Below are 13443 nucleotides of genomic sequence, written 5' to 3'. Positions count from 1 at the left end.
TTATTGTAATATTCAAATTCTCTGTTTCTTTATTGATCCTCTGTCTAGATGTTCTGTTCATTGATGAGAGTGGCGAATTGAAGTCTCCAACTATTATGGTAGATGTGTCTATTTCCCTTTTCAGTATTTGTAGTGTATTCCTCACGTATTTTGGGGCATTCTGATTCAGTGCATAAATATTTATGATCGTTATGTCTTCTTGTTTAATTGTTCCTTTTATTAGTAGATAGTATCCTTCTTTGTCTCTTTTAAGTGTTTTACATTTGAAGTCTAATTTGTTGGATATTAGTATAGCTACTCCTGCTCTTTTCTGGTTGTTATTTGCATGAAATATCTTTTCCCAACCGTTCACTTTCAACCTATGTTTATCTTTGGGTCTAAGATGTGTTTCCTGTAGACAGCATATAGAAGGATCCTGTTTTTTAATCCATTCTGCCAGTCTATGTCTTTTGATTGGGGAATTCAGTCCATTAACATTTAGTGTTATTACTGTTTGGGTAATACTTTCCTCTACCATTTTGCCTTTTGTATTATATATATCATATCTAATTTCCCTTCTTTCTACACTCTTCTCCACACCTCTCTCTTCTGTCTTTTCATATCTGACTCTAGTGCTCCCTTTAGTATTTCTTGCAGAGCTGGTCTCTTGGTCACAAATTCTCTCAGTGACTTTTTGTCTGAGAATGTTTTAATTTCTCCTTCCTTTTTGAAGGACAATTTTGCAGGATATAGAATTCTTGGTTGGCAGTTTTTCTCTTTTAGTAATTTAAATATATCATCCCACTGTCTTCTAGCCTCCATGGTTTCTGCTGAGAAATCTACACATAGTCTTATTGGGTTTCCCTTGTATGTGATGGATTGTTTTTCTCTTACTGCTTTCAAGATCCTCTCTTTCTCTTTGACCTCTGACATTCTAACTAGTAAGTGTCTTGGAGAACGCCTATTTGGATCTATTCTCTTTGGGGTGCGCTGCACTTCTTGGGTCTGTAATTTTAGGTCTTTCATAAGAGTTGGGAAATTTTCAGTGATAATTTCTTCCATTAGTTTTTCTCCTCCTTTTCCCTTCTCTTCTCCTTCTGGAACACCCACAACACGTATATTTGTGCGCATCATATTATCATTCAATTCCCTGAGACCCTGCTCAAATTTTTCCATTCTTTTCCCTATAGTTTCTGTTTCTTTTTGGATTACAGATGTTCCATCCTCCAGTTCACTAATTCTAACCTCTGTCTCTTGAACTCTACCATTGTAGGTTTCCATTGTTTTTTTCATCTCTTCTACTGTATCTTTCATTCCCATAAGTTCTGTGATTTGTTTTCTCAGACTTTCCATTTCTTCTTTTTGTTCATCCCTTGCCTTCTTCATGTCCTCCCTCAATGTATTGATTTGGTTTTAGAAGAGGTTTTCCATTTCTGTTCGTATATTCAGAATTAGTTGTCTCAGCTCCTGTATCTCATTTGAACTATTGGTTTGTTCCTTTGACTGGGCCATATCTTCAATTTTCCTGGTGTGATTTGTTATTTTTTGCTGGCATCTGGACATTTAATCAGATTTCCCTGAGTGTGAGACCCAGCAGGTTGAAAGATTTTCCTGTGAAGTCTCTGGGCTCTGTTTTTTTTATCCTGCCCAGTATGTGGCGCTTGTCTGTCTGCGGGTCCCACCAGCTAAAGATGTCCTGGCTCCTTTATTAATGCCACTATTGGTGTTTCGTTGGACCCAGTCCCTGCCACTGTCGGAAATTCCCTCCTCTCCCTCCGGGCAGCCGCCTGTGGGGGAGGGGCGCCGGTCGCCAGCCGTTGCGGCCTGGGGAACTCGCCGATCCGAGACTCGCCGCTGGACCGGGAAGCCGCCTGTGGGGGAGGGGCACCGGTCACCGGCCACTGCGGCCTGGGGAACTCGCCGATCCGAGACCCACTGTCGGACCCGAAAGCCGCCCGCGGGGGAGGGTCGCTGGTCGCCAGCTGCCGCGGCTTAGGGAGCCCGCTGATCCGAGACTCGTAGCTGGTCCAGGAAGCCGCCCACAAAAGAAGGGCACCGGCCGCCGCGGCTTGGGAAACTTGCCTCTCCGAGACTCTCAGCCAGTCCGGGAAGGAGGGAGGGAGGGGCACTGGCCACCAGCCGCTGCAGCACAGGGAAGCGCGTGCCACTCGCGGACCTCACCGCAGTGGAGTCTCGCAGACGGTCCAGACTGGGGTACGCTGTGTGTCCGGTCCCTGCCGTGGCCCCGTGAGCTGTTCTGCACCGTTTCTGGTCAACTAGTAGTTGCTCTGGAGGAGGAACTAAGATGCGCGTACCTTACTAAGCTGCCATATGGCCCCAAGTCTCTGCAAAACTATTTTTGATAAACATTTTCATATCCTACTCACACTGGGGTTTGGAATGATTATATACCACATTTAATGAGACTGCACTACAATTAACCTTAGTCTTTCAAATACAAATTAAGAACACTAATGGATGAAAGAACATTAAAAACAAAGACATCTTTCATGTCATCGATTCTTTTCACCACAAAGGAAAAAAATGGACTTTGTCAAAATGTCTATCTTGTACTCATAATCCTTCTATATACTGCTCCAATAGATAGCAAAAAAAGTATGGCTTCATATCTCTACATTTGTTTACTCAACTGCAAATTAGGTTAACAGTTCTGTTTTACAGGGCTGTTATGAAAACTCAAACAAGATAATGAACTAAGAGCATGTGACTTAAAGAAGCACTCGGAAAGTATTAACATTATTGCTTCCCCCTTCCCCCTGCAACTACCTCCCCACTGCAGTCCTACCCATCGTGCCAAGAGAAAAATTATCCATTCCACTTTCATTTGACAGTCCTCAAAAGAGACTGGCATGATGTAGGCCACCAGGGTGGGAAGTATCCAGGACTATAAGGACTCCTGGCAGTGTATTTTCTGAACTCTGTGCACACTTCTAGGAGGGTGGCATTTTATACTTTCCCTTTCTATTTTGAGGAGACAACTTGCAGGAGAGGTAACGGGGTGACAAGAGTGGGACCCAGGCTCTGGACCCAGATCTGTTTCTTTGTACTGATTATGTATTCATCGTGAGGAAGAGGTGAATTTTCATTAGGTATCTCCACATAGTAGGTAGAGTGAGCCATATAAATTGCAAATCTTGTAAAATGGTGAACACACCATTCCAATGACTTCCCATCATATTTATATTACTTCTGAAAGGCTCGTCATGATTTAAACCCCTCAAGATTTGGTCTCTTCCCACCTCTCTAAAGACATGTCCCACCACATTCCCTCTCATTCATTCACCATACCTTCCTTATGCTGTCTCTCACCATCAGCATGGACAAAATTGTGCTGGGATTGCCAGAGGTGGTCTGGATTTGCTATAGCAATTTAGGAGTAGAACTCAACAATTGCCATTTGGGAAGTCAAATGAACTCTGGGCCTTGGCTTTTTGTGAGTAAAATGACCGCAAGGAGCTGGATGGATGTTTAAAGTCTCTCCTTGCCATAACAACTCAAGAGTCCGTAAGCTGAGCGAGGTTCTTCCTAGATTAGATTCACTCTCGGGAGTGTTTTAGAAGAGGAACATGACAGATGATTACTTTCTAAATCAGGATATTCAGATATGAGGCCTTTTCAACACTTCATAAAATAAAATCAGAAAATTATTATAACAGGCCAAATAATTTTGAAAGGGAAAACTTAACAGGTAGACCAAAAAGCAGCTGAAAAGGATGGTAAAGAAAAATATCTTCATATAGCCATCAAAGAGCAGCAGAACCATGGCAGACCAATCATGAAGTGAGTAAGGGCATATAAAAGAACTGCTTTCAAAAGTTTTAAAAGTTACAATCTACAACTTGAAATGACAAAGAATTAGAATGTCTAGACTATGGAAGAACGCTGAGTGATGACCTACACCTGGGTGGCAGGAGGAACGCTCAGACCCTTGGTTCTTTGCATTCTGAACCATGTGAATGTTTTACCTACTCAACAAACAAATGAAAAATAAATTTTAAAAACTCCCAAATTGGAGGCATTCTAGCCCAGGCTGGGCAATGATATAGGGCAGGGAGAAGCAGTAGAGAATACTCAAACCCTGAAAGAGTGCTAGACTCTTTCTAGAGACTCTTAACCAGCTTTGCAAGAGAGTACAAAATGGCTTAAATGAAAGAAAGAGAAATTAAAGCTAGCCACAATGGAGAACCTGCCAGTAGAGACAACAGGAGATGAACCTGATTTGAGCAAATCCCTAAACTGGATTTCTGAAACACTGGATCTAGCATATCTACACCAAAGATAAAGGGTTCAGTAATAATGCTCATATCTGATTGTACTTTTGGAGATGCACAACCATAATAATACATTGGAAATTCTAAATGTTTAAATTTGTTTCATGGACAGAAAAAGTTTTTGGGATTGAGGGGAGATTTTTAGCATGCTATTAACATAATCCTGCCCCTGGCCCTACGTTTTCCTTTGATGCCTTTTTGGGAAGTGATGAGCGAGAACGCAGGTGGGTATATGGGTAAGTGGAGAACGAGAAAGTTCTCTGGTGGGTCTGATTTGAAAAACAATGGGTTCAGGCTTTTCATTCTTTACCCTTTTACACCTTAGATCCTTTGACATGCTCTTCCCTCAACCTGGCTTAGAGTAGGTATATATGAACCCATTTTTGTAAAAACTAGGAAGAAACCCATATGTGTATTTACACATTTCCACGTGTAATACAGACAGTTTCAGGTGATTATGCACCAAATTCCTAACACTGCTGATGGAGAGCAAGGAAGTGGGCACTGAGGGAGGGGTGGAGTGGGAAGTAAAAGACGTCATAACTTTTTCTGCATATTCTTTTCCCACGGTATTTGTGTGTTGTTATTACAATTTTTAAAAAATGAAGAAAAGAATAGTGAATGTTCCGGCTTTTGATCTTTCTCAGGATGCACAATGACTGAGTGAACTGAATATAACCCTACAGACCCTTGAGTTTTCTGGTGCCAGTCGGCATGGATGAGGTTGGAGGTGTGAATGACAACCCGGAGGCCTTCTTCATACCGCAGCAACATCATTTTCCTTTAAAAACAGAAAAGAGGTCAAATTGTATTAACAGTACCTTCAAAATGGGTAATACTTTTCTAATAAAAACTAATTGCTAAAAGCGTTCTTTAAACTTTTACATTACCCATATTTTTAACCTTTATAATCTTTCTGTCTTCTACACATTACCATTATGAAAGGGACATGGAGAAAATAACTTCCCAACATTCCCAAAATATTAGGTGGTAGATGCTTGTGCTGTCCACGTGGCCAGTCCTGATACTTTCTACTTCTCCAGTCTATTCCATAACATCCCAATGGGAACCCCTATTTCCAGTGTTTTTCAAAATATGGTCACAACCTCTTGGTGCATCATGGCTAATATTTTTTAAAAAACTGAAATAGAGTAAAATAGAAAATCAGAGTATATTGCATATAGTTATATTAAGTATTGGTCCATGAAATTTTTGTTTTGGTACACAGGTATGCAAGTGTACACTAGACTGAAAGGTGAAATGTCTTATTGTGGATTGCATTTTTTAAAAATTTTGAAAGATGTTTCATTCCCATTAGACTGATCTTTTCTCATACTCCATAAATGCCACCTTTGTCACCAGAGTACACCTGGGCTTAAAATAAGCCTTTACTTTTCTTTCCATTAACTCAAATCACACCTAGTTTAAGTCCTCTCTTTTCCAAGGGCTCTCTTTTCCAGGCTGCTAGTCATCAGACATATGGCTCTTATTTTAATCCCAGAGAGAGAGAAAGGGAATGGAATATAAATAAGAACTTTCCATTTGATGCCTGAAGACTTAAGCTCCAATCTTTGTCATTTAGAAGCTCTCTGACCCTAGGAAAGTCATTCACATCCTCAGCCTCAATTCTCACTTGTAATACGAAGGATCAACCTCACCTTGTTTACTTCATAGGGTCAATGAAAGAATGAAAATTTGTTAAATGTAAAGCACTCTCACACATACATTCCCATTATTCTTTTGGTGCTTTGCCTTAATTTATACTTTAGCACTGGACAACTTTTGATCTCCCTTTTGTTTTCTAATTATTTCAGGAATCTAAGTTTTTCTCTCCTCAACTAAGGCCAGTCCTTGAGGTGATAACTCTGTCTGGACTTATTTTATCATATCCCTTGAGGTCAAAGTATCACTTAACACTCACTGAAGCGACACAATTCCTGTGTGGAAAAAAAAATGAACTACTGTTCCTCCTCAAATAAACAAAAACATGACTACCAGTTGAACAGGGTGGAGTTAACATAAAAAAAAGATAAGGAAAAGCACAAAAGAACAGAAAAGAGAATGAGATACTTAACTCCTGCCAAAATGAAAATTTAACCCAAATTGACAAGCAGTAAATTAATGCAGAATTGGAGAAATGACAGCTGTTTAGCCATCTTCTTTCCATTTATGAAATGTACTTTCTGAAATCTGCGCAGATTTACATACATAGTTGGCAAATTAGCAGCTGTTTATAATTAAGAATAAGCCAGTTATGGATTCATGATATAAGTTTTACAAATATTTCCATTAATCAAGGCATCAATTATTGGGAAAATCATGTTCTGTCAGTGAATCCTTTCAAACAGAATTATGAATTAATTTAAGAGGAGCCATATTACTCTCTTCATAGACAAAACGGAATATGTTAATAAGGTCACAGATAAAAACGGATAAAAAGGGCAAGAAATGAAGTTTCTTTTGGAGAATGCTAAGCTGCTTAAGCTGTGGGGACAGCGGGTCAGTTCCCAAACCTGAAGTTACTACAGTGAAGGGAGAGAGAAAACTAATGGCTACAGAGCACCCATGCACCAGGCCACATTCTAGAAGCTCTACAGTGTGTTTTCACATTAAGTCCTCATAGCAATCCAGAGAAGCATTACTGTTCCCACTGCACAACTGGGAAAGCTGGGGCCAGGAGAGGCAATGGGAATTATCCAGGTCACAAAATCAGCCAGTCTTAGCACTTGATCCCATCACACATGCCAGGTCCTCTTCTCGTTGTGCAATGGTTCCACAGGGTGGAGGGACATTGGAGTAAGGATGTGGGAGGTGGGGGAGGACATGGTCTTGGTAAGAAAGAGGACTAAATGACGGGTGGTGGGAGGCCTGGCTACAGATGGGTATGGAAAGAGGCGGACCCTGCCCATCCTGCTTCCAATGAGTTGATGACATTCAACTTCTCTCCTATTCGTAGGGTCATCAGAGGTAACTTTGCTTCCAAATCTGGGGGAAACCAAAGAGGTTCGGAATTCAAAAGCACCACGAAATAAACCACATGACTACATGGCATCCTATAAAAACATGGAGAAATCATGTTTATTGTACCTGACAACTTTGTTTATTGTACCTACGAGGACGGGGAGTGCATATGATCATTTATATAAGTCTTGTACATGCTATGTGGTCAATACATGTTTGCCAAAATGAATGCAATCCCAAAGACTGCCTTTTATTTACTGTTGCTAGGCTCTACTCTGTCAGGTTGGGAGGGGCATCTCACATACCCACACAGGCAGTTTATACCCTATCACCATGAGCTGGAAGGTAGAGTCTCTTTTTTCTCTTTTTAATGCATGTCTTGCCTCTTTCATTAAAAGAGTAAATTAAAAACTACTAAGGATAAAAAGTACTGCCTCAAAACAATTTATATCTCCTCAAACCATGTCTTGAGAACGTAATAGGTATTTAATGAATCATTCTTAATATATTTTAGAATGAGCAACCAAAAGTAATTTCAAAACATGAGCTCAATCTTTTACAAGACACTTGCACTTTAACTAAATGTAAACTGTAGTTACTATGTAGGTGGGAGTGGTTTCTTGAAATTATTCCCCTAGGCACCTTAACTCTGAGTTAAGAACTCTGTTAGGTCTGACCTGCAGAGATGTGTGTTCTGTGTGTTGAGGGGGGAATGTAGATGGGAAAGTGGACCAAAGAAAGCAATGAAATGTATGTTAGCAGTGAGCAAACAAGAAAAAATTTAAAAATAAAGCTAGAATAAATGAGCTTTATTCCTTTCTTCACCAATGATTTGAGACAAATTGTTTACTGCTCTGGGCCTCAGTTTCCTGATTTATACAATGAAAAAGAAGGACCAAATAATTTTTTGGAATAGCATAGACAAAAGACAGCCCCCATAAGTTCGATCAAGAGTCACACTAGGTCCTAGACAGGTCCACTGTACTTCAGTCCCTCCTCAGACTTAGGGTAAATTCATCAAGTGACAGTGCAGACCCTCCCAGGAGTTCTACCACAGAGGTGTAATGTGACTATCGTAATGCCAATTATTAGCACGGAACATGTGGGCAGCACAGGAACTTGGCACTGGTGGCCTTGCAAAGATTGCCCAGATGCTTGATCTGGGTGACAGGGCTTGCCAAATGTAGTTTAGAGCCAATAAGATATTTATGCAAGGATTCCTGCTATAGGTGGGGCTAAGACCCCACCCTCATTCCGATTTGGTGTTACCTATAACCTGGCAGGATGTCTACCCATGACAGGTTGGCTACTGACAACACTTAACAGCATCTCCTGAAAGGGAGTTAGAGGAAGCCTAAGAACCCAAGCTATCCCTATTTGATGACATTTTGAATCCTCTGCTGAAAATAGCACCTTGTAAGCTTACTGCTTGATAAAGAATAATATGCACCTGAGCTAGGTGCTTAAGTGCTGTCCCCTCCGTTGGACTAAAGGTACCAATTAGGGATGGCTGGTAAATGCTACAACATATACTCAGAACATCTAAAAACAGATAATGTGTGGTTGATAGATATCCTTTCTTAAATGGTTCAACTCCTACTTTGGTTCCTTTTCGAAATAGATTGTTAAAATACAGTTTTAAACATATAAAAATATGAAGGAAATGTCATCATTCTAGGTCATCATGGTATCGAGGAGAATAGGAATCACAGCATGATTCGGGACAAACATTCCCTTCAGGGAGATTTTTTTGTTGCTCTAGACACAGATGTCTGAAGGAACATGTTGGAAGCAGAAAGATACATACTTCCACTACTCGTCTAGAAGAAAGATGAGACTTTGGACAAATCCTTTCTAGATCCTATAAATATTGAAATACGGACCAACTCAGCCTTCTTCTTTTTCTCATTTACAGAGTCTATCACATGAAGGGACTCAATAAAACAGTTGTAAAATTAAATTAAATAAAATAGGAATCAAGTCAATAATCAGGGTACAATGTGCCAAGTAGGAAAGTAATAGAAAAGTTTCTCCTGTCTGTGTTTTACAAATGTCTCAGAAAATCATTCTAAAATGTCATGAGCAGGGACAGGTATTAGTAGACTCTCAAGTCACAGCCTTCCCTAAAATAGTTTTACTTTCCATCACGACATGTTTCTATTTAATGCAACTAGAACCTTATTTAAAAGAAAAAAAAAACCAAAAACAACACTAGCAAGCAATCACAGGAATACCATGACCTGAGAGACATATGTGCAATTATCAGCCACACTGACCACGTGACCCTACCTGCCCTGAGTCAGGTCTAAGGAGTGCCCTGAACACGAGGCAAAACCTCAGAGTCAGGTATTCAGACTTCCACACTGAGCATGAGAATCTCAGTATTTTGTTTTAAAGCTGTTAGAAAACAAACCCGCTTCATCTACTTCATTACTGTTAGCTTTTTCTCCCAGGAAATCTGTCATCTGTTAGACTTCTAAAGGACTTTGCAATAGCATCCTCTGATCTATTAAAACAATATTCTGCCAATTTCATTAAAATGCTTACGTGTGATGTGTTCCAAATGCGATATCCAACTTTGCCTAGGATGAAAAGAAGTAATTATTCTTAAAAGTCTCAATTAATATTATCCATTTCCATATTAGAGATTAAATTAGAAAAGGGTTGGACCAACTTTTTTTTTTCTTAACTGCTTTTACTGCTCTCTAGTGGACAGCTCTTAAACGACAAGACAGCCTGTAAAATAGCATCCACTGAGGCTCCCTTTGAAATAAAAAACACTAATTTTTTTAGCTACCCACAAAAATTTGAAACATAATACATTTTTAATTAAAATACTAGTGAGAAGCCTGATTTCTTCAAATGTCCAAAACCTAACAAAACAAATAAGACTCTATTCCAAGTTTTAAAATTAGCTACTTGGCTTGTATAGAAATTAACATACAAAAAACATTTTCAGAGCATATTTAAAAGAAACAATGTGGTGACAACGTAAAGACATATGATGCTAAAAAGGAAGTTTTCTTATATAGCAAGTGCTGAAAATGAAAAAATAACACTTCAAATCCTTTTTTCATATTATAAAATGATACCATTAGCAAACATGGGGTGGGGTGGGGACTAGAGAAATAATTTTTTTTTTAATATCCAGTACAGCAAGACCTTGCTTTATATATGCCACTGTCCTCAGATGTAGGCTATTAAAGAGTTAAAACAGAAATGTCACAATAGCTTAACAGTTACAAATTCAGTGTTTGGAATCACACAACATGACTTCAAATTCCGCTGTCACAACTTTGTATGACTTCGGAAAATACTTAACTTCTCTATGCTTCAGTTTTCTCCTCTTTAACATGAGGGTACTGTGACAAGAATCAGGGAGTTGTTGAGAGTAAAGGAGAAAAAGTATATCAAATGCTTAGGAGAGGGAGCCTACATGGGGTAAGCACTCTACAAACGGCAGCAATAACTGCTACTACAGCTCCTCCCTCCCCTGGAATTGTTTGGGTACAAACAGCCCTGTCTTGGGGCTCCTCACAGACAGATGGCCCAGTTCACCATACCCTTAACTCAGTTTTGGGGGCTGCTCAGAGGTGAGCCTGTATTTATGTGTTCTAGCCACAGAAGAGAGACAAGAGGGAACTGCATTTCATGTCTTTAAAATTACAAAATTTTAGAATTAAGACAATCACTTTGTGTGCTGATACTTACCTGAGAAAGAGCAATGTTCAAAAGACCTGGGTTTTGATTTTAGTTATGCTGTAAATTGAGGGCTTTGGGGAGAGTCTAAGCACAAAAACAATGATAATAACTGCAGCAGGCAATATTTAATAGGTGATTTTTTTGGACTGAGCCCCAAATCTTTTGCATAGCCACTCGATGAAGAAAAGGAGCAATCTGTTTTAAAGATGAAGAAGTTAGGCTTAAAAAGGTTGGGAGTGACAAGTCCAGGATTGTACAGCTTGCAGGACAGAACCCAAGCAGTCTGACCCGCCTGTGTGTGGAGACACCACATGGCCTCAATTTCAGTTCCCACATGTACAGAATGGTAGAAGTGTCAGCACCCACTGGTTCTTTGAATAATGTACCTTAATTTAATAGATTAATGCTACAGAGAACAGGTTTTTTCCTATTCAAATGAAAGTTACTATGCAAAGTCAAGAATTCATCTTACAAGCAAAATACAAAAATATTTCAACAGGTTGGGATGGGACCACAATTCTGCATCTCAGACAAAAGCTGGGAGCTTCCGGATAGCATTTTGCAAGAAGTTTGGAAGTCAGTGGCTCATTGCGCCCTCTAGTGGCTGTCCTGGAGCACGCTGTCAGGCACTCCACTTTTCTCCTAAACCTCTGAGTATGGGTGGTTAGTATTCAAAAACACTTTCTACGTATGTAATCACAAGAGTTCCTATTCAGTTGATTTTATTCCCAGTTTGTTTTCTGAAAGGAGCTATCTACTAAAGTTTAGCTTGCTCTGTTTCTACAAACAGAAGTGACAGATGGAAATTTTAGACATCTGCTAAGGGAAGTCACGTATGTGTAGGTGAGCCACAGACATTCCGTAGGAAGGAAAGGAGTGTCTTTAGAAGTATTTTCCAAGGACAACCAAAGCAACAGGCTGAGCCCTCAATCTTGCAATTTGTTCATACGAAACTTAACCCCACAAAGGATAGGCTAAGGCTACTTAAAGTTAGGCCACCCCCAGAGAACCTCTTTTGTTGCTCAGATGTGGCCTCTCCCTCTCTCACCAAAATGACAGGCAAACTCACTGCCCTCCCCCTCTCTACAAGGGACATGACTCCCAGGGGTGTGGACCTTCCTGGCAACATGGGTCAGAAATCCTAGAATGAGCTGGGAATCAGCATCAAGGGATTGAGAAAAACTCTAGAATGAGCTGAGACCCAGCATCAAGAGTGAAATGAGACAAAGTGTCAATGGCTGAGAGATTCCGAACAGAGTGGAGAGGTTATCCTGGAGGTTATTCTTACGCATTAAATAGATATCACCTTGTTAGTCACGATGTAATGGAGAGGCTGCAGGGAACTGCCTGAAAATGTAGAGCTGTGTTCCAGTAGACATGTTTCTTGAAGATGACTATATAATGACATAGCTTTCACAATGTGACTGTGTGATTATGAAAACCTTGTGTCTGATGCTCCTTTCATCTATCTTATCAACAGATGAGTAAAACATATGGATTAAAAGTAAATAAATAATAGGGGGAACAAATGTTATAATAAATTTAGTAGCTTGAAATGCTGGTGATTGGTCAGAGGAAGGGGGAGGGGACATGATATGTACAAATTTTTTCTTTTTTCTTATTTCTTTTTCTGGATTGATGCAAATGTTCTGAGAAGTGATCATGGTGATGAATATATAACTATGTGATGATAATGTGAGTTATTGTTTATATATCAAGAATGGAATGATCATATGGTAAGAATGTTCGTGTTTATATATTGTTACATTTTAAAAAATTCAAAAATTAAAAAAAAAATATTCCCCAAGCATATGAAATGCAGTGGTTAAATCATAGGAGAAATGTTGTGAGATGTATTTAAAACTGATTAGACTGAGCTCTCACACACTGTCTTAATTTTTTTTTTTATTTTTGGCATGGGCAAGCTCTGGGAATCAAACCCAGGTCTCCAGGTTAATTTTTTTAAATATGCGAAGAGATAATATTTATAGTTGGAAGAGTTACGAAATGTGTGTTGGAGTTCTTATACCTTGTATGGATGGGGAAATGAAAAAGGACCTGGATTCTACATAATTCACTCTTGTCTCTATGCTAAGAGTAGAGATCTTAGGCCAATTTTACGATATTAATGGTACGGAGAGAGAAGGGCTATATAAGTATCTTTTGACACAGCTGCCCATGAATGGACTGATCACACCTGCTAAAAGCAATAGGAAAAGATGACTATTATGTTAGCTACTTCATAACTACCATTCCCATAGGAAGGAAATCATAAACGTACAAAATTCTCTGAAGTTTCTCCTTACTTTGTCCGTTTTTCTCCCTACTTTGCCTGTTTCATACACAAACTGCTATCCCTAACAATTCTTTCAGATGTAGAATCTAAAGCAACAAGATCATAACGAAAACCCCAGACTCTCTGGTCACATTGTAGTTCCATGTATTGCCATTAGAGAGAGCTAGGTTGAAATTATGGGAACAAAGAAATGGGGCAACAAATTTTGGGGGG

General features: G+C 39.5%; 1 protein-coding gene across 4 annotated transcripts in view; it reads right to left on the bottom strand.

Moving 5' to 3' along the window:
- The window catches only part of TDP1 (tyrosyl-DNA phosphodiesterase 1), a 95702-nt gene that overhangs the window by 69411 nt on the left and 12848 nt on the right, over positions 1–13443 (bottom strand). For all 4 annotated transcript variants that reach the window (XM_077123301.1, XM_077123302.1, XM_077123300.1 and 1 more), the window contains exons 6-7: positions 9780–9814; positions 4960–5052 (exon numbers count right to left, since the gene is read on the bottom strand). In XM_077123301.1, the coding sequence (XP_076979416.1) occupies positions 4960–5052; positions 9780–9814 (128 nt within the window). The remainder of the gene's footprint in view (positions 1–4959; positions 5053–9779; positions 9815–13443) is intronic.

This window comes from Tamandua tetradactyla, chromosome 12 (genome assembly GCF_023851605.1).
Source record: "Tamandua tetradactyla isolate mTamTet1 chromosome 12, mTamTet1.pri, whole genome shotgun sequence".
Classification (NCBI taxonomy): domain Eukaryota; kingdom Metazoa; phylum Chordata; class Mammalia; order Pilosa; family Myrmecophagidae; genus Tamandua; species Tamandua tetradactyla.
This window is presented reverse-complemented; position numbering and strand designations above follow the sequence as displayed.